General features: G+C 46.1%; 2 protein-coding genes and 1 pseudogene across 2 annotated transcripts; 1 reads left to right on the plus strand and 2 right to left on the minus strand.

Annotated features, from left to right (window-relative positions):
* Nucleotides 1–755: 755 nt before the first annotated feature.
* On the minus strand, nucleotides 756–3,115 carry LOC136539830 (peptide methionine sulfoxide reductase B5-like). Its single transcript, XM_066531822.1, has 3 exons — nucleotides 2,938–3,115; nucleotides 1,194–1,350; nucleotides 756–1,107 (listed from the first exon to the last, which is right to left on the minus strand). The coding sequence occupies exons 1-3, from the start codon at nucleotides 3,033–3,035 to the stop codon at nucleotides 958–960; spliced, it is 405 nt and encodes a 134-aa protein (XP_066387919.1). The 5' UTR covers nucleotides 3,036–3,115; the 3' UTR covers nucleotides 756–957.
* Nucleotides 3,116–11,291: 8,176 nt separating this feature from the next.
* On the minus strand, nucleotides 11,292–12,488 carry LOC136537143 (probable N-acetyltransferase HLS1-like; annotated as a pseudogene).
* On the plus strand, nucleotides 12,371–21,000 carry LOC136530913 (ER membrane protein complex subunit 4-like). The gene is made up of 6 exons (XM_066523634.1): nucleotides 12,371–12,612; nucleotides 12,695–12,751; nucleotides 12,969–13,122; nucleotides 19,696–19,793; nucleotides 19,878–19,943; nucleotides 20,729–21,000. Exons 1-6 carry the CDS (start codon nucleotides 12,502–12,504, stop codon nucleotides 20,765–20,767), a joined length of 525 nt encoding a protein of 174 aa, XP_066379731.1. The 5' UTR covers nucleotides 12,371–12,501; the 3' UTR covers nucleotides 20,768–21,000.
* Nucleotides 21,001–21,103: the final 103 nt, after the last annotated feature.

The raw sequence follows: 21,103 nt of genomic DNA on the forward strand, positions 1-21,103 counted from the left end.
CCCAATATTATATGGGCCAAGTCCATATTATATCCAATATTCGCGCCATGATGACAAGATTGTTTATAACAACTGTTGCCAGGGTGGGAAAGTTGTCATCCCGGCTTTCCAGCCTCGCCCTGATCCTTTGGCTGTACTTACTATGCCTATATTGAGATCTCGACAATAAAGTATAAACATCGTTAGCTGTACGGTTTCATTTCCGTTTAATCGCCGGCGCATACAAAGGCACGCGTGATGGACTAGCACTTCATTCGTCGATCTGATCTGATGTACTAGCTGCTTGAATAGGAGAAAGGATCGGACAGTAACACTGGTAGTCTGGTACCCAAAACTCCTCTCTTCTTTGGGCATTGGCCATCACTTCAGTCATACCATGTGGAGCGCCTATTCCTAAAACCAAGCACTGCAACTGAGGTGTGAGCCCCACACCATGCTTCAACGAAAGCAATGGCAACCCTGCTAGCCTGCGAGTGCGACGGATGGTGGATATGCAGATATAGGGTCTGGTTGAAACGTGGAAATTTTTCTTTATTACTGTGTTTTTCTTGTGAAATTAAACTAATTTCTGTAAAATTCCTACAGCATTTTCCTATAAAATTCCTGCATTTCAAAGAGGCCCCAGTGGAAAGAGTTAAAAGCCAAATGTCCGTCAGGCTTGTTCAGACTTTCAGAGCATGAGTTCATTTGCGGTTTGCCGAGTAATGATCACAATTCACATCTATCAGACTGACTCAACGTTAAGGGAAAATAAATGGACAAAGCAACTTCAGGATAACTTTCATGAAAACATTACAACAGCTGATGTAAATGACAAATCACGTAGAGTAACAACTGGTTATGATAATAGATTCATCTCTCAATCAGAGTAACACATATGCTGAATAGATCTTATTCGTCGTTTTGCAGTGCCTCCCACAGTTCCAGACACGAGAATCTCATCCAGGGGAAGATGATCTAGGAGCTAGGACTGAACTTGATAGAAACACTGTTCACGCAGTGGCGCTCATCAGTAGGTGTCTTGAAGCCTTCTCCCTTGAACACATGGCCCAAATGCCCACCGCAAGCTGCACATGTGATCTCTACCCGCCTACCATCAGGATCCGGCTGAAACAATGAAATATAGGTATACACATTTGAAACAGATAAAGGAGGGGATGTATGAGATCAAATTAACGGCTACTGAGGCTTACTGTTCGGTTTATGGTTCCTGGAAGCCCCTCAAAGAATGCAGGCCAGCCACAGCCAGAATCGAATTTTGTGGTGGACTTGTACAGGGGAGTCCCGCAGCCAGCACAGTTATAAACCCCGTCGCCATAGAATTTGTTGTACTCTCCTGTCCCAGGTAACCTGGACATGAATATAAGCCTAGCTTGAGAACAGATGTTTTATTATTATGGGACCATTTATGGAGTACATGTCAAGTGACAGCCATGATATTATTTTCCTGAAGCAAGGTCCAAGCCTCCAAGGTCCATGACTGAACATAGCCTGAAGAGCTTGATAAAGCATTCACAGTTAAACACACGTGCGAACAATCACATGTAATTACTCCACTCTTCTGATAGAGGTTACAGCTCACAAAACAGCATCACAATTTGAAATTTGTAAATGTTTGCCTGTATATATGTGGTAATTACTAATGACTGTTCAAAATTGTGCTATAATTTTACCCACAAGATATTCCAATTATAGCCGACTGACACTTGGATCTGGAAGTTATGGTAGACTGTATACCAACCCTGATAAGAAGGAATGATGATTAGCACATGGCCTGCAGGTATAATAGACTGTACGCCCAAACTTGCTAAGTAATAGGGGCTTTTTCCAATGAACATACAGTGCATCCAAATTATACAGAGGAACTTTCAAGTTCCCAGTGTACAGTTCATTCAGCAGTGTTTTACTTCCAATCAGGATTTCAAATCACAGGCTATGATATCTAGCGATCTGCCTCCTCAAACAGCTAACCGCCGAATAAATCAGGCTATAGCGGCTAAATTGTACTACATGGGAGCAAATAGCTAAATCCTCCTCAAACCGCTATATCCAGAGATTTAAAACCCTGCTGGATCTATATTATCCCCCTTCTCTCTCTTTATTTTTGACAAGAACAATTTGGAATCCTATGGTTGCAAGGGAGATTACTGAACCTGTTATGATGTACAGCCAATCAGCAGTACTCTACCAACACAAGATAATGTTTCATGATCTCTGCGAATCATATTGTTTCAAATTGTAAGTTGTTATTTTGGCTTTTAAAAACAGGTCCATAGCCTTTGCTATGCACCCAAATATTCGCTATCTAGAAAAGCCAAAATAAACTTACAGTATGTAACACAAGGATTATTTTAGTTTGGCCACTGGAATTGCTCGAATCCACATGTCAACAGAGCAGCAACTACATGTGTTTCTCTTAAACCAAGAGACCCGATCGTGTTAAATGAGAAATCGAACCATAAGGTTATTTCAAGTCAAGTGTCAAGTCTGAACTTAGATGCATGACATAAATAGTACACGTACCAAGGCTAACATGTTGGCATTCTTTTTCTCTAGACTCATTTTATATCAGAAGTCAACTTGAAGACTGAAACTGGAACAGTTTGAGACCGAAATCCAAGAGTACTTGGCGCAACCCTCGATGAACTAGACGAACAAGAATCTGAACGAGGAGGTAGAATCCCTCCGTCGGCAACTCGGGTTCAAAAATCACTAATCAGTAATCTCAACTAACCGGTGGCCATGGGTCCTGACATCAAAGTCGACGGCCACTAGTACCACAACGGACATACGAAGAACCTCAAACAGGATCCGATCGGATCGAATCGATCCATGGGCACGGGAAGTAGATCAGATGAACAACAGCGCTCAGCCACAAATCAATCGTCATAGCGGCAGTCGCTTAGGGAAAAAGGAGGAGTGAGGAAGAGTACTGACTCGGTGCCCTTCTGGCGGAGGATGCGGAACTGCTCGGGGGAGAGGACGGCGCGCCACTCCTCCTCGCTCCTCTGCTTGCTGTTGTCCCCCGACGCCATCGCCGCGGCAGGAAGAGAAAACACTGGCCCCGCTAAAGCAGCACAGGGGGAAGAGCCGAATAGGATATGTACGAATGACTGCGATGGACCGACCGTTTTTTATGGATTTTTATTAGACCAGCTAGCGTGCCCGTGAGTCGCTACACAAGAACTAAATTTTTTTAATAAAAACATATGCATCGCATCACGAGATAATAATATTATAAAACATTAAACTGATATTTAATTTAAAAAGTAAAATTTGTGAAATTAACAGTCACTAAGAGTACGGTATCACAGACTCACAAACTCTACTATATAGACCTTTCTGGGATAGGTCTAAAATAATATTTTATATCGACAAAAAGTTTTCGATATTACAAACTAAATGAAGCAATCAAATATGTCAGAGAAACATTGCTCAATCCACGTGTTTTGAACTTGTTTGACCAATGAAAATACACAAAATAATTATTATATTAAACTAAAATCATGTACATCATCTATTCAAAGTGCATGTCATAAGCGTGTAAATAATTTTAATATTATTTAGTTCTCTAAATCTACGAGACGCGACACGGTGTCCTTAGTAAATTCTTGAACTCGACGACGTCTGGCTTCATCAACAAGCAAACAATTGCGTAGGCCTATAAACAAATAAAAACTTTTGGGTCAGTGTTGTAGTCAATAAATTAAATCAATGAATTACCCTAAAAAAACTTTACTTTGAAAATCATGCACCTCCTTTGAAAAGATCGTGCTTATTCCCACTTTGAAAAGATCGTGTTGCAAATCAAACCACCAAAATGAGATCATGGTTTGGTTGCTATCATGATGGCTTAGGAATAATTTTTTGTTTATATGATTTATAGGTAGCATGTCCGTGCGTTGCTATAAAATAACTAAATTTTTGTACTAAAAACATATGGATCGCACGATAAGATAACAATACTATAAAATTAAATACCACCGTTAGAGTGGCATTTAATTCAAAAGGCAAAGTTCATGAAATTAACACAGTCACAGAGAGCACGGCGTCGCAGGCTCACCAACTCTAATCTATAGACCTTTCTGTGCGTTGCAACGGAGCTTCTGTGGGCCTTTGAGAGTCCTTCATGCGTACAGAACACATCCCTGTCTTCGTATGGGCCCTTCTCTCCCTCACCTAAATCATCTATCATTTCTAAAAGAAAATAATAAATTTTCTATCGGTTTCATTAAGGTCACTACAAAGGTGGAGGAAAACCGCAACCGAAACTATGCCATGTAATTCAAAAATTCGCACGTTGAAGAAAATTAAAAGAAAAGTAAGAATTAGAAATAAGGGTCAACGTATAAAAGATGAGTAATATTGTTTTTATTATTTATCTTATTTTTATAAAAAAACATAGATACTTCACCAGGAAATTTAAAAACAAAAAATAAAACTGAAAACTGACAGATCCTCTTTCTTTCAATTTCTTTTTTTTCTTGTATGGGGAAAGTTTTTTTATCAAGCAAATCTTGTGGGTGTGGAAAAGTTTTTTTTTATCAAGCAAATACTGTGACTAATAGAAGCAAATTGTGACCCCATAAATCATGTGAGGTGAGCTAAAAGTGGACTTACATTTTTTGTTCTGGAACTCGACGGCAACTTACTTCAAAAAGTGTAGTAGAACACTGAATGGGTCAAATTAGATGTATGAGACGCTGGAGCAAGTGAAGAGTTGTGTAATCTTTGCCTACGAATCAAGAAGACATGTTTGTAAGAGTGTAAACCAAATTTAGAATACACCTATGAACCTACAAATACTACCTAGACAAATAGAATGGGATGAAAGAAATAAGGGATATTTAGAGAGATTTTGGCAGACTCAACCCTCGCATAACAAATTTGGATTCACTTATCAGTGACTATGCAGAACATGCGAAAGATTAGAATTAGTACTAATTGTTTATGTGAAGCACTTTCAAAAAATAGTGTCATGACTGTACATTTAGTGCAGGATCAAAAAACAGGTACAATCCTTTTTTCTAACCTGAATATGCTAGGAACATACTGCATATGAATTACCAGCGCGAGTTGAATTTAATAGGTGGAATTCATTTATCAGGAAGATGAAATCATCTTCAGAAAGGACAAATTAATTGAAAATCAGGGAGAATGAAACAAAAAGTAAGAAGTATCATGTTAGGATTCTGCCTAGATTTTATCATTTGAATGCCTTACACCTATTCCAACGGAACTGACGCCCCCTCTTAATCATGTATAACTTAACCGAGCCACTTGAACCATCATATTCAAATACCTACAAAAAGAGATGATGCACAATTTCAAGGATTTAGTAGCAAGGCAGTCGCATCTCAATGACCATCACATTCAAATGCCTCCAGAAAGAGATGATGCACAATTCCAGGAAGTGCATATACAGTTTGAAGATAATAAACGTAAAGATAGAATAGAGTTCACAAATATCCTGTTAGGACAGAAATATATTAGCGTTACATAATTAAAGGTATGGTCAGAGCTATCATCTATCAGGGATCCTGTGATCAGAAGCTGCTAAGAATAAAAATATCAAACTCAGGTCTCATACTGTATATGGAATGAAAAATAGGAGAGCATTTGCACTTGGATAATCACTTCATTTCACCAGTAGAGTGAGAAAATATACGGATGTAACGGAAATATGAGCGGAATTAACTAACCTTTTGGGCTCCATTGAACACATAAAGCTGCTTCCATGGATGAAGTAGTACATAACTGTGAGTATTGAGTAGATAACCATCCTCTAGTGCTGACTGAAATCACTCAACTGTACTATATTGAAGTGTTGTACACCTTCTGAAATGTGCTGCTATAGAAGCCAAGGACCCACTACATGGATAGAAAGAGCACCTGCACAACCAAAATAGATAGAAACTAAATGAGAAATTATGTGTCAATTTCTTTTTAGCTTGCGTTGCTTAGTGTTTGAAAGTAGTTTCAGCATCAAATCTGTATAATTAAGTACAACTTTTGAACTAAATCATGAAAATTCCTAGACTATTTTTATGCAGTAGTCTAAGAAGCATCAGTTTGCACTTGGAAAGGAAAATCTTCTTCTTGAGAAGTGTGTTTATTTAATCTGTTATTTTAAGACTAAATGTGTGATTGTTCTTCGGTGTCTTATCAGTCTCGGTCTCTGGCTGTGATGTGGCCTGTCAAAAAGTCAAAGTTATCTTCATTTTCCTTCTACATGAATCATATGATGCATCGCTTCTCTGACTGAAACACCTAGCTGACGATCAGCTACTTTGAATTTCCATCTGGCAGTACTAAAATTCCATCTGTTAGCGCGAGGGTACTAAAATTTCATATGATGTCATAAGATGCATCCTCTATGAATATATCTGTCAAAAAACTTACATATTGGTTGCAGAGAATTTTCAGAACTCTAACCATTAGAGATCAAATTGTTTTCTTTATTAGACACTTCCCTAGTACCTAGCGAAGTGAATTAATGTTGAGTTCCAGCTTCTTCAATTCGTCATTCATGCTCAAATTAGTGGCTGTCTATCCCACAGATCTAATGAATTTCTCCCCCATCCTAAGAACTGATTCAACTGAATGAGCACGTGCATGGATAAAAATGAGCAAACAGTTCAGGAATTTTAGTGTGGGAAGGGAGAAAGGAAGGACCTTGCACTGCTTCTAGGAGAGGAACTGGCGAACTGCGCTGGGGAGATGGGTTGCGCCGTTGCCATGGTCGCGGGCTCGCCGGCGGCGTGCTGTGGTGGGGGATTACCCTCGGCTTCCGCTCCCATCCAATGCTCGCATCAGACCCAGAGAAGATCGAGGCGGCACATCCTACACTCGAATCAACTAATCAAGTCAAGAAGGGAAGGGAAAGAAGGAGACGATGCAAGTGAGGGGATAGAGAAGGGGTCTCGAGGAGGGGAACCTGGATCTGCCACTCGGGCGCCTAGGTGGTGGGGTGGCGGTGGTGGCTGGTTGGAGGCGCTGGGTCATGGAGTAGCAGCTGAAGCCGAAGCCCATGTCAACGCATCCCTTGAGCTCCTCCAGGTCATCGTCCGTGAGGCTCCTGGACCTCCCCACTGCGTCGTCTCCACCCACGAGCACGACGGGTTTTGGGTCTCGCCGCCCTGGCCACGCCGCCTCCCACTGCGCCCGCACCACACGTCCTTCGCCTCAGGCTCGTCGACCGACTCGATGGCCATGGCCACGGTGCTGCGTCGAGGTGGTGGGTGTGGCGGCGGCGGCTGGGCTACATAGGTGCTAGGACGCCAAGGTGGCGGTGGTGGGTGTCTAACCCATGAGCTGGGGTGGAGGCGATGGATTTTTGGTGGCCAGGCGGTGGGGCATCGGGGGACGTCGGGCGGGCGGTGATAGCGGTTGGCGTCACGCAGACGGGGGGGGGGGGGGGCGGCGATGGAGGCGGCGTGTGGGTGGGGAGTGGAAGTGAGGTTTTCTGGCTGGGGGTGACTTCGGGTTTATAACTGACGAGTGGGCGGTGACGGTGTCCCCCTGCTGCTGTGCTTCGCCATGGAGGCCCATCGCAGCGCGCCTCCGCGAGTGCTGAGCAAGATCCGAGTGTGAGAGGGAAGGAGAGAGAGGGAGGGAGAGGGAGGGGCGGGGTGGGGGTGAAGTGAAGGGCATGCGGTGGAGGTGGAGGACGGCGCGAGTGGAAGATCGTGAGAGGGAAGGAGAGAGAGGGAGGGGGTGGGGCGGCGCGGAGAGGGATCGCACGGGGGAAGTCACGGTGGCTGGAAGGAAGTCGTGGTTGCAGAGGGTGAAGAGGTAGACCCAAAACAAATGTCGCACAAAAAATGTCTTCGCTTTGTTCTTTTTAGTTGTAGGAGATATATACACCCTTGATTTCTAGATTGTATGTAGACACGTTGCATATCTAATCTAATAAATATATGAAAATCTATATATACATTAAAAAATCTAAACGTTTTTATAATTTATCAGACATGGGCCTTTGCTCCCCCTCTATCCCAAAATAAGTGTCGTTATGCCATTCGTGTCGATCAAACTTTTCTAAGTTTAACTAAGTTTGTAAAAAACACTAGCACCATCTGTATCTTCAAATAAATTAATTATGAAAATAAATTCAACGATCCATCTAATTATACTAATTATGTATTATAAATATTAATATTCTCTTATATATATTTGGTTAGATTTAAAAGCATCTACTCGATAAGCAAGAATGACACTTATTTCGTGACGGTGCGACTAAGATTTTATGCATGTCAAATTTTGACTAAGTTTATAAAAAACATTAGTAACATTTATATCTTTAAAAATTATTTTAAATTAATTTAATATGAGCTATTGTACACCTATAAATGTTAAATAATATTTTATTTATATTTGATCAAAGTGAATATTTCACTTTGGAGAAAGTGAGCATGACACTTTTTACCGTAAAAAGGATCTATATAAACATGTTGCCTAATTATATGTACTGTTCGTCTAGGTGGTCGTTTAGCTTGTTTAGGTACCATTTAAATGTTATATGTATGATGGTACACCATTTTTATTTAATAGACCGTTTATCCCATAATTTATTTTGTTTAAGTGGCCATTTAGTCCAAATAATGGCAAAAGGACAGGTGGATGACTATAACCCCGTTCACTGGTCTGAAACTTGGCTGGAAAACACTGTTCCGGCTGAATTGTTGTGAGAGAAAAATACTGTTGGCTGATTTTGTAAACAGTGAAATGAGAGGGGATCAGCCGGCTGGCTGGTTCAGACCAGACCAGCGAACTGCCCCTATGTGTCATTTGGCATTTAGAATAACACCGTCACACCAATCACATGTAGGGCCTGTCTGCGGCTTCGGCTTCGGGTACTGTAGCAGTACTGTAGAGGAGCCGTCGGAGCCTCAAGTTCTTGGTGCACGTTATTTTTGCTGGAGGCTCCTCCCGTTTGGCTCCTTACCGTCGGAGCCCCAAGTTCTTGGTGCACGTTATTTTTGCTGGAGAGGAGCCGTCGGAGCCTCAAGTTCTTGGTGCACGTTATTTTTGCTGGAGGCTCCTCCCGTTTGGCTCCTTACTACAGGACAGCACAGAGTTGTACAGGGCTGCAGCGCAGGGAGCTGGAGCCTAGGAGCGGTGCCAAACACTGCCAGTAGTTTTGTTGCATCGCCGTCACAGGTGCACAAGGGTAAAGTGCAATGGAGCGAGCCCTGTGACTCTGAAGTCCCAGATACTCTAGATAGTGAAATTTTTGCATTTTGGTCTCTTTTGAAAATATTTTTTACAAAAAGACTTATGCCAAAACGTTTGCTGAAAATAGACCATTTTTAGGCGTCTTAGAACATGACGCCAAGGTATGAGGGTCGGCGTCGACTGACACGACGCCGAGGTCTTGCCACGTCACGGACGACCCCGGTCGACGGCGCCACGGTGGCGCATGGGGTCCGACACGTCGGTGTTGTGTCAGCCAACGCCACCGGCCCAACCTCGGCACGGTGGGACTACACGCCGAGCTATTGGCACCATCCAGCGCATGGCCCAACAACGTTTCGTGGCCCAATAGCTCGGCGCGGGATCACTTAACGCCGAGCCACCAGACTCGGCGCGACCCGACTCAACGCCGAGGTCTGGACTCTTAAAGCCGCGCCGCGGCCCCCTTCTTCTTCCTCCCTCTATTCAGACTCGCTTATAATCATTCCATTCAGACTCGCTTGTAATTTTGAGCAACCGCTTGATCCGAGGACCCTTCGACGACCCAACATCTATGACACCTTCAAACTGAACATGCACGTCTCTTTCATTCCAGCCTAACTTAATCTTCACTCGCTCCACTAACTAGGTCAAAGATGGTGTTTCAGAAAAATCAACAACTCCTCACACATGTCCAGAAATTCCAAACTATCATCTCTTGTCATAACAATACGGCCTCCATGATGCAACATCACTAATTTATTCATCTACAGCCATCACACAACAAGTAGTGTCACATATCAATATATCATGCGAGTTTCAATTCAATAAGTAGAAACTAAAATATATCATTTCATCTTTTTTAACCCCAACAACATAATCATTTCTAGTAATAAAAAATTGAAATCTAATGACCAACAAATAACTAAAATACATACTAACCCTAATGACCAATAAATAACTAACCCTAATGACACCTACAATAAACAAAGAACCCTAATGACCAAAATAACTAGAAACCAAACTAACCTAACATGTTCAGCACATAAAACAGTTAAACAACAATGCACTCAATCAACCTAAGCCATACATTTTGTAAATGCAAATACACATATATCAAAACATCATACACCCATGATTCCACATGATTAGAGACAATGCAAGCACATCTACGCGGATAGATTGGAGGAGGGGAGGAACCATTACCTCGAGAAAGCTTCGGGAGACGAGATCCGGGCACCTAGGGTCGCATTTGGGGGTTCGGGAGACGAAGAGAGCCGGCGCTGCGCTTTCAGAATGGAGGGAGGAAGAAGAAGGGGGCCGCGGCGCGGCTTCAAGAGTCCAGACCTCGGCGTTGAGTCGGGGCGCGCCGAGTCTGGTGGCTCGGCGTTAAGTAACCCCGCGCCGAGCTATTGGGCCACGAAGCGTTGTTGGGCCACCTGGGCCGCGCGCCGGATGGTGCCAATAGCTCGGCGTGTAGTCCCACCGCGCCGAGGTTGGGCCGGTGGCGTTGGCTGACACAACGCCGACGTGTCGGACCCCATGCGCCACCGTGACGCCGTCGACCGGGGTCATCCATGACGTGGCAAGACCTCGGCGTCGTGTCAGTCGACGCCGACCCTCATACCTTGGCGTCATGTTCTAAGACGCCTAAAAATAGTCTATTTTCAGCAAACGTTTTGGCATAGATCTTTTTGTAAAAAAATGTTTTCAAAAGAGATCAAAATGCAAAAATTTCACCCCCTAGATATGGATAGCGCAGCAGCAGAGCGAAGCGTCACTGCCGCCGGTCGCCCACTTGCGCTCTGTTGCGGGGCAAATCCGTTGCTTTTTTGCTGGACAGGTGCCATAGCCGAGCTCGATCAGCCATTACATCAGGCATCGATTCGCTCATGATCGTCGTCAATGAGATACTGAGCTTCAGCTCTAGCTAGCAGTATTCCGCTGCAGTAGCAACCGCCCGAAAGGCATGGCGACATGGACGCGGACGTGAGCCAGGAACATGCTCATATATTGCAGAGAACACAGCGGACAACGACGACAAGAGACATGTATAATGGATTCCCGAAGCACTGGAGCTCTACTCGCAAGCGGCCAAGCGGGCCGCCGAGTCACACTCACGCCTCCCTGGGATCCACGAAGATGGAGCGGGCCGGGGCTGAGCTAGCCCAATCCCAGCCGTCCGCGTGGCGTGGCCGCCACCAGCGCCGAGCCGCTTCATGCACCACAGGTCCTCGGTGCACGACAGGTGGCGCCAGTGAGGAATGCGGCTGCGGAGAGGGTCCATGGCCTGCCGCCACCCTGCCGCGCGCCGCGTTGTTGACAATGGACGGGAACACCGTCTCCGCGGCCAGCGCGGCGTCGCGGCCGCTTCCAGCGAGGCCGTACACGAACCACCCCGCGAGCGGGCGGAACATGTCCGGCACGGACGGCACGCGCAGCCACCTGGCCGCGCGGTCCAGCGCGGGAGTGGCGGCCGCGGCGCAGGCGCGACGTCGCGCCGCGCACCTGGAGCCGGAACACGCCCCCGCAGTCCCACGCGCTCACCACAGACCACGACGCCGACGCCGGCGGGGACGCCACGAAGCGGTCGACGCAGGCACGCAGCCCAACTCGTAGCCGTCGACGATTGCCAGGGATGCGCCGTGGGAGAGCCCTGCTGCCGTTTGGCCGTGGTGCCCTACTGCCCGTTGCTTGTTGCCTCAAGGTAGTCAGGAGTAGGAGCGACGGAGAAAAGTCTTTTTTATTAATTTAATACTCTTTCTGTTTATAAATAAATTAATTTTTAGAGTTATCTAAAATTACTTTTTACAATTGACTGGATTTTTTAAAAAGAAAAAAATATTTATAAAACCAAATAAGATATTATGAAAAATTGTTTTATGGCGTATCTAACGATACTAATTTGTTATCATAAATCTTTACATTCTTTTCTAAATATGGTTAAATATTTAAAAACAATTTATGGCAATTTAAACTACTTGTAATTTTATTGGGCTAGAATTAGATCGGTCCATGAACTACGGATACCCATTTGCCTGGATATGCTATTATCCCAAATTCCCAAATGTGGCCTAAATCGAACCGAAGCGGACCAGGCCGAATTCTTTTCCGAATCGATCTTCTTACTGGACTCGTGAATTAACACATTACACTATCGAGGACCTATTCATAAAACTCACGGCCCCACAGCCCCACTAGCTGGAGGCTGCAAACCTGCAACTCGGACTAGCACTCGTCCCCGTCTCGAGCCCAGACGCAGGCGGCCGCAAAAACGCCAGCGGCGGAGCACCAGGTCGTCGATCTCCGAGCATCGGCTCGCCGGCGATGGAGAAGGGAAAGGGCCTCGCTCGCCGCTGGGCGGTGGAGCTCCCCGACGCCTCCTCCTCCCCCACCGTCCCCGACCCGCCCGGCTTCACCAGATCCGCGCCCGACGCGGTAACCCCTACTCCTCCCCGTTCGTCCTTTTCGCTGGTTTGTCTCTGTATCCCGCAATTCACGTGCTTGCTCTGGCTCGCAGGACGACGCCGCGGGTGCGCGCCAGCGCAAGGACTCCGAGACTGCATGGAAGGCGCAGGTTCGTTCGATCGGTGCCATATTTGTGCTTGGTCTAGTAGATCCAGGCCGCGCAGCGCGACCTACCCGCTACGATAGGATAACCATATCTTTCAGTTTTGCGAGAGGCTCAGATCTTGATAATCTTGCCGTCCTCAGTGATTATCTAGAGTTAGCGTCCAAGTAGTTCTTGGCTTTGGAATTGCTTTCTAACTGTGTGCGCTCCCTGATGTGAACAGAAAGCTTGGGAAGTCGCGCAGGCGCCGTTCAAGAACTTGATGATGATGGGATTCATGATGTGGATGGCAGGGAGCACCGTCCACCTCTTCAGCATCGGAATTACCTTCTCTGCTCTGTGGCAACCCCTCAACGCGCTCCGTTCTGTTGGGAAAGGTACTGCTTTTATGGTTTTACCCAAGTGATATGATCATATGATCTATTTTCGGTTTGCAAATCCATGCCACTTTAGGACTGTTTTATGGACAACTTGTATATTATGTATTTAAGTCCAGACTTAGCAATTTAGCTTATCTTAGCTAAGCTACAAATGTAGCTGTAAGCCCTGCTTCCCAGGCACATTTAGTGTATTTAAGTTTTTAGTTAATCTATGTCATTAAGTCCTTGGGTAGCCCAAGAGTTGTGCGGGTACCCAGGCAGCTATTCTGTCTAGTTAAAGCTCTAGTGAGTTGTATGTAATCAATGCAGTACTTATCCTCTATATATTGCAATGCAGTCGCCTGGGAGAGTTGCCCTGGCTGATTATTTTCTCTGTTACCTCCAACAATTGGTATCAGAGACTAGGTTAGACACCTTCTCACCTTCTCATCTTCTCCATGACGTCAACCTCCTCTGAGCGCCGGGCTAGGAAGACCAAGGGAGCCACTGAGGGCGAGCTGGGCGACCCCTCTGGCAGGGCTGCGCGCCTGAAGGCAGCAGAGGAGGCGGCGGCGCTGGCTGTCAAGGCGGCACAGCAGGCTGCAGCAGCCGCGGAGGCGGCGGCCAGGACAGCGCAGGAGCTGCGGGCGGAGATAGCAGCAGAGAAGAGAGATGAGGAGGAGGAGGAGGAAGAAGAAGAGGAGGACCGGAGGAACCGGCGGCCGCGGACTCCGCCGCGGGACAGGCGCCGTTCGCAGTCACCACTGCGTGACCGAAGGCGTCGTGGCGGCGGTCGCTATGAGTCGCCGCAAGGCAGGGTGGTCTACCGCGATTCCGGCAGCGGCACATCATGGCCAATGCTGGACAAGACCAATTATTACGAGTGGAGCCAGACGATGAAGCTCAGGATGCAGGCGCGCGACCTCTGGGAAGCTGTCGAAGGAGGCCCAGTGCAGTTTCGCGACGACAGGCGAGTTCTGGAGGTGATCGTCGCTGCTGTGCCCAAGGAGTTGGGGCTCCCGCTCCTCGACAAGGCGACGGCAAAAGAGGCATGGGATGCCATCGCTGCGACTCGTATCGGTGTGGACAGGGTCCGCCGAGCGACGTTGCAGCGACTGCGTCGGGAGTGGGAGAACATTGACGTCAAGCCTGGCGAGCCGGTGGAGGATTTTGCCCTGCGGCTGTCAACTCTGCACCAGCAGCTGGTGCTTCATGGAGACAGGGACATCGATGAGGCGCGTGTCGTGGAAAAGTTTCTGCGCACGGTGCCGACCAAGTACGCGCAGATCGTCGTCGCCATTGAGCAGTTCCTCGACTTCGAGGCGCTCACGCTTGAAGAGGTGACAGGAAGGCTCAAGGCGGTGGATGACCGTGAAGCGCAAGCTGTGACAGAGCCGGTGTCCATCAACGGCAAGCTGCTGTACACTGAGGAGCAGTGGCGTGCGCGTTTGAGGAAGGAGAAGAAAGGCGCAGAAGAAGCTGGCGGTTCTGGTTTCAAGAACCAGCGCGGCGGTGGCGGAGGACGCAGCCGCGGAGGTGGACGCGAACGGGGCAGAGGTGCTGGCCGTGGCGGCGGACGTGGAGAAGGCAATGGCGCTGGCCGTGTTGGCCCCAACACGTGCCTCAACTGCCATCAGGAAGGGCATTGGGCGCGTGAATGTCCCCAGCCGCGCCGTGATGGAACAGAGCGCGGCGGCGGGGGAGGAAATCGTGGTGGACGCGGCGGCGGAAACCGTGGAGGAGGCCGTGGCGGCGGTAACCAAGCTGGGCAGCAAGGAGGACATGAAGGGCGTGCCCAGTTTGCTGAGTGTGAGGAAGATGCAGCTCTGTTTCTGTCTCACGGCTTCATTGAGATGGAACAGAGCACGCCGGAGCTCAACTATACAGCGCAGCGCGTTGAGTTCTTTGAGCCACGTGCGCGTGCTTATCTGGGAGCAGATGATGAAGAGATGGCTGGCGGCTGGTACCTTGATTCAGGCGCAACACACCACATGACTGGGCGGCGTGACCTGTTTTCAGACCTGAACACGGACGTTCGAGGCACGGTTCGGTTCGGGGACGCGTCCAAGGTGGAAATCAAGGGCGTTGGCTCAATTGTTTTTGAAGCAAAGACTGGTGAGCATCGTGTTCTTCATGGAGTTTATTTCATTCCGGCGTTGAAGAACTCGATCATGAGCCTCGGTCAACTTGATGAGAATGGCTCAAAGGTGGTGATTGATGATGGAGTACTGCGGATTTGGGAACGCAGCAGCGGTCGCCTACTAGCCAAGGTGAGGCGTGGCGCGAACCGGCTGTATGTACTGCATATGAAGACAGCACAGCCAATGTGTCTTGCTGCGCGCAGGGATGAGGAGGCGTGGCAATGGCATGAGCGTTTTGGGCATCTGAATTTTGAGGCCCTGCGGAGGCTTGGCAAGGAGGAAATGGCAAGAGGGATGCCAAAGATCGATCATGTTGAGCAAGTGTGTGACACTTGTGTCACCACCAAACAGAGGAGGCGATCATTTCCTGCTGCAGCAACATATCGTGCTCAGGATCACCTTGAATTGGTGCATGGTGATCTCTGTGGGCCAGTTACACCAGCAACTTCGGCAGGTAATCGCTATATTCTGCTGCTTGTAGATGATGCCACACGATTCATGTGGGCAGTGCTGCTGTCATCTAAGGATGCTGCAGCAGATGCTATCAAGAAGGTGAAGGCTGCTGCAGAGGTGGAGAGTGGGCGTAAACTGAAAGTTCTGCGCACAGATAATGGAGGAGAGTTTACTGTTGCAGAATTTGCTGCTTATTGGGCCAATGAAGGAGTCAAAAGGCATTACAGTGCTCCTCATTCACCACAGCAGAATGGCATGGTGGAGCGTAGAAATCAAACCGTGGTGGCCATGGCACGTGCCTTACTCAAGCAGCGCCAGATGCCAGCCAAGTTTTGGGGGGAGGCAGTGATGACTGCTGTGCATATTCTGAATCGGTCACCAACCAAGGCTCTAGGTGATGTCACTCCCTATGAAGCATGGCATGGCCGAGCACCCACTGTTGGCCATCTGAAGGTGTTTGGTTGTGTGGCATATACTCGCCGTTTGTCTCAGCTCAGGAAACTTGATGATCGTGGTGAAGCTGGAGTATTTATTGGCTATGCTGAAGGAGCCAAAGCCTATCGAGTTTTTGATCCAGCATCTCAGCGTGTACGTGTCAGCCGAGATGTGGTTTTTGATGAAGGAAGAGGTTGGGATTGGACATCACCAGCAGCAGGTACGTCTGGGGCAGCTGGTAGTGATTTTGTGGTGGAATTTCCTTGGGAGGAAGAAGTCCCTGGAGCTGGAGGTTCAGTGCAGAATCGGTGCTTGATGAGGGGAATCGGTGCCTCACCTGAAGCTTTCCCAGCAGCAGAATCGGTGCTTGATGCAGGAGAAGAGGTGTCTGAGACATCCAGAACGCCTTCACCACCACCAGCTCCAGCCAGCCCACAAGTGGAGCACGTGACTCCCTTGGAAGATGATGAGGAACGGCTGGACACTTATCACAACGACGAGCAGCTGCGCTATCGTACCATAGATGGCATATTGGGCGGGGAACAGGAAGTTCCGCCGCCGGCGCAGCGCTTGTTCGCAGAGCTCCACCTCACCCACTCTGGGGAACCCATTTCTTATGCAGAGGCAAAAGATGATCCTGCATGGCAGGCAGCAATGAAAGAGGAGCTGCGCGCTGTTGAGCGCAATGGCACCTGGGAGCTTGTGTCTCCCCGAGCTGGCCATCGGCCAATTTCTCTAAAATGGGTCTACAAGCTGAAGAAAGATGAGAAAGGAGATGTGATCAAGCACAAGGCTCGGCTTGTTGCTCGTGGGTTTGTGCAGCAAGAGGGTGTTGATTATGAGGATGTGTTCGCTCCTGTTGCGCGCATAGAATCAGTGAGACTGCTGCTTGCTCTAGCTGCCCAGGAAGGATGGACTGTTCATCATATGGATGTCAAGTCAGCTTTTCTAAATGGAGAGCTCAAGGAAGAAGTATATGTCCAGCAGCCACCTGGGTTTGCTATTCCTGGGGAAGAAAGCAAGGTATATCGCCTGCACAAAGCTTTGTATGGGCTGAAGCAGGCACCCAGGGCGTGGAACGCTAAGTTGGACTCTACTCTGAAGGAAATGGGGTTCAAACAGAGCAAACATGAAGCAGCAATTTACAGGAAAGGTTCAGAGGGCTCAGTGTTGCTGGTTGGGGTCTATGTTGATGATCTGATCATCACTGGAGCAGTCAAAGATGAAGTAAAGGCTTTCAAGGAAAGGATGAAATCCACCTTTGAGATGAGTGACTTGGGTTTGCTCAGTTTCTACCTTGGCATTGAAGTGCAGCAAGGCAAGAATGGGACCACCATGAGGCAGACTCACTATGCCAAGAAAATCCTAGAACTGGGAGGCATGTCTGATTGCAATCCAGCAGCTACACCAATGGAAGAGCGCCTGAAGCTCAGCAAGCATAGCACTGCCAAGGAGGTGGATCCAACTCAGTATAGGAGGCTGGTTGGAAGCTTGAGATACATGGTTCATACCAGGCCTGATTTGGCTTTCTCAGTGGGCTATGTGAGCAGATTCTTGGAGAAACCGACCACTGAGCACCAGCAAGCAGTCAAGAGGGTGCTGAGGTACTTGGCGGGAACATTGGACTATGGTCTGCAGTTCAAAAGAGCCCCAAATTCTGTTAGGTTTGTGGGCTACTGTGATTCAGACCTAGCCGGTGATATTGACTCCAGCAAAAGCACAACAGGTTGTCTGTTCTTCTTTGGCAACAGCTTGGTCAGCTGGCAATCTATCAAGCAGAGGGTGGTGGCTTTGTCTAATTGTGAGGCTGAATATGTGGCTATGACTTCAGCAGCAACACAAGCCCTGTGGCTGTCAAGATTGTTGGCTGATTTGTTGGGAAGAAAGGTGGAGACTGTGGAACTGAGGGTTGACAACAAGTCTGCAATTGCACTTGCTAAGAACCCTGTCTTCCATGACAGGAGCAAACATATCAGAGTTAAGCAACATTTTATCAGGGATTGTATTGAAGAAGGCAGCATCAGGACTGAGTACATCCCTACAGCTGATCAATTGGCAGACATTCTCACTAAGGCTTTGGGCAAGGCCAAGCTTGAAGATATGAGAAGCAGAATTGGCATCAAGCAGATCAAGAAGGGTTGAAGCAGGTCTTAGGGGGAGAACTGTAGCTGTAAGCCCTGCTTCCCAGGCACATTTAGTGTATTTAAGTTTTTAGTTAATCTATGTCATTAAGTCCTTGGGTAGCCCAAGAGTTGTGCGGGTACCCAGGCAGCTATTCTGTCTAGTTAAAGCTCTAGTGAGCTGTATGTAATCAATGCAGTACTTATCCTCTATATATTGCAATGCAGTCGCCTGGGAGAGTTGCCCTGGCTGATTATTTTCTCTGTTACCTCCAACAACAAAGGCTAGGAGGTTTACTTCTAGTGAGCATTCAATGTTCCATGGACTGCCATCTAACTTCTGATCTAATTTTTAAGCCTTCATGTTCAAGTTAAATCATTTAGGAACATGCACCACTTGATGTGTATTCATGTTGAGTCATTCTGGGTGTGCAAGTAACTTTTGGGTGTGCATTTTAGTTTTGACGAATAAGACGATGTTTTATGCTTGTAACCCTTGTACAGTTTGTAAACTATACACAACACTAATCATTCCTAAAGGGCTAAATTGAGTTCCTGTGAATTATTTTATTTACTAATTCTGTAACATATATACTATTGCAAATGTGCAATTCAGACAAGAATGTGTGTGCCAGAAGCAAGTCATAAGGGTACCTTTTATGCTGCTGCTCATAACTAGCATCACTGTGAACTTGGTGAATGAATAGCATAAAACACACACAAATCATGGGATGGCTAAAATTTCCGTGATCGGCTTGCTTCTTTTCTCTAGTAATACACTCCAGGACATCATCGTGTTCTCCAGTCTTCTGTTGGTGCATTTTTTTTATATTTCACATAAAAAGAATGCAATGTTAGTTTCACTTTAAGGCTTATTGAAAGCTGAAAATTCTGCACATACAAATTGACTCAGGAGTCTCCAGTGTAGTGCAATAAGGTTGTTTTACTCCCTAAATCTTATTTGCAATACTTTAAATATTATTTGCAATAGTGCATCTAGTGTAACAATAGCCACATATTTCACTTATATGCTGCTTTGGTTGCGTTATGTTAGTCAGCACATGGAACTACAGAGAAGAACGGAGTTTGGCTTAGTGTGTATTGAAATGCAATTAATCATGCCAAATTATTTGCTTTTGGTCCATAATGTGGTCAGCTATGGGTGTGCTTTATGAAGAGAAGTGAACGGATAAAATTGCAAATAAAAAACTATAACAAGATGACCAATGTGATTTGATTCAATATGGAAAGGGCATTTCTTCTGTCAAGCTCCATATTTCTAAAGTTCTCTTGGAAACAGGAAATATACTAGCTTGGCATACTTCAGTTGATTTCTTAGGTCCAATCAAGCATATATTGTAGTCCTTCCAAACCGAGTGATATCCTTAGTTTCTAAGCAATTCAGCATTGAGTATTTTCTTATACAGTTGTTCTCTTTGCAGTTTTTGAACCATTTAAGGACCCAAGGGTGGATACTATTGCTCCTAAGTTACTCTTTATTGCCCTCAATTTAGCTGCCATGGGTTTGGGTGTATGGAAGGTGAGCTCTTTTACATGTCTAGTTATACATAATTATCTTGTAATTCTCTAAGCATTTGAAGTTCTGATATGACTGCCTCTGCAGCTTAATACATTGGGCCTTCTTCCAACAAATCCATCAGATTGGGTATCTTCACTGGCTCCTGCTCGGGTATGCTTCTGATAGCCTAACACCATACGAACTAAATTCCCTGACATCAGTGTTTAGGGCATGTTTGGATACCATGAGCTAATTTTTAGCTAGCTAATTTTAGCTCAAATTAGCTCTAGTGCATCCAAACAGGAGGGCTAATAGGTGGGTTAATTTTTTTAGCAAGTCTTGGACTAGTTGTTAGCCAACCATAGCTAATTTGGACAATTTTTAGCCCAACTAGTAACTAGCCATGTGTATCCAAACATGCCCTTAGTGTTGTCATTGTTCAATTTTCTTTAGGTTTTTTTTATGATAGTTTCACAGTATTGTTCGCTTTAGTAATTGTTAGTTGTATACTGTAAGTAACAGTGTGTAACTCTATTGTATTAGTCGTTAATAGTTGCTTGCACTGGTTTTGATATCAGATGGAACATAGTCTCATCTGTGTCACAATGCACCTTTGGCACTATCTATGAACTGCCTGAAAATCATGTAACTGGGCAGTCCCAGAGAATATTTGTTTGAAAACATTGTGACATTTCTTTCCTGCACAATTAAAATGAAACTTAGCCAGAATCGTAGGTGATTGCTGATTGTAGTATGGAACTGATTTAGCTGATCTGACTACTTGTATTGTCAGTGAAACATTTTGTTAGAGTGCATGTTTGCTTAATGAAATTAATTGTGACAATCTTACCATGATGACTAAAGGCAAACTTTAATATGTGAGCCGAATGTAATCCATGACCCAGCCTATATTGGTTTCCTGAACTGGTTTCTATCTTTTCTTTTTCTTATTTCAGGAGGTTGAATATGCCGGAGGAGGGGTCCCCTTAATTTAATGTCCATTTCCACTTTTGAACTTATTTTACTAGTTGTAATATTACATCAATACTGAGTGAAATTTTACCATGCACTCCTCAATACACGAGAAGTGCAGTTTTTTTTTTGTGTGGATTTGTACTATTTTCTAGATGCATTTGTATCGAATTTGCGACCGTGCAGCAAAGTCGCAGGATATCCACTGGACAGTAACAGACAAGCAGGTTTGTTATAGATATAGTTTGTTCATTTCCCTTGGTTCCTTTGCTACCCTTGTTTCAGAAAAGAAAGAATCTGTTACTGCTCGCCAAGGGTAGTTTTGGACCAAATTTTAGCAGCCGTCAGCTGATTCCACA

The sequence above is a fragment of the Miscanthus floridulus genome, chromosome 2 (genome assembly GCF_019320115.1).
Source record: "Miscanthus floridulus cultivar M001 chromosome 2, ASM1932011v1, whole genome shotgun sequence".
Lineage (NCBI taxonomy): Eukaryota > Viridiplantae > Streptophyta > Magnoliopsida > Poales > Poaceae > Miscanthus > Miscanthus floridulus.

Excerpts from the sequence above, each read along its gene's own strand:
- LOC136530913 (XM_066523634.1), top strand. The coding sequence starts at position 12,502 with ATGGAGAAGGGAAAGGGCCTCGCTCGCCGCTGGGCGGTGGAGCTCCCC. Across the intron at positions 12,613-12,694 it reads CCAGATCCGCGCCCGACGCG|GACGACGCCGCGGGTGCGCG; the intron begins GTAACCCCTACT and ends TCTGGCTCGCAG. Across the intron at positions 13,123-19,695 it reads GCTCCGTTCTGTTGGGAAAG|TTTTTGAACCATTTAAGGAC; the intron begins GTACTGCTTTTA and ends TTCTCTTTGCAG.
- LOC136539830 (XM_066531822.1), bottom strand. The coding sequence starts at position 3,035 with ATGGCGTCGGGGGACAACAGCAAGCAGAGGAGCGAGGAGGAGTGGCGC. Across the intron at positions 1,351-2,937 it reads CTCCGCCAGAAGGGCACCGA|GTTACCTGGGACAGGAGAGT; the intron begins GTCAGTACTCTT and ends ATTCATGTCCAG. Across the intron at positions 1,108-1,193 it reads CAGGAACCATAAACCGAACA|CCGGATCCTGATGGTAGGCG; the intron begins GTAAGCCTCAGT and ends TCATTGTTTCAG.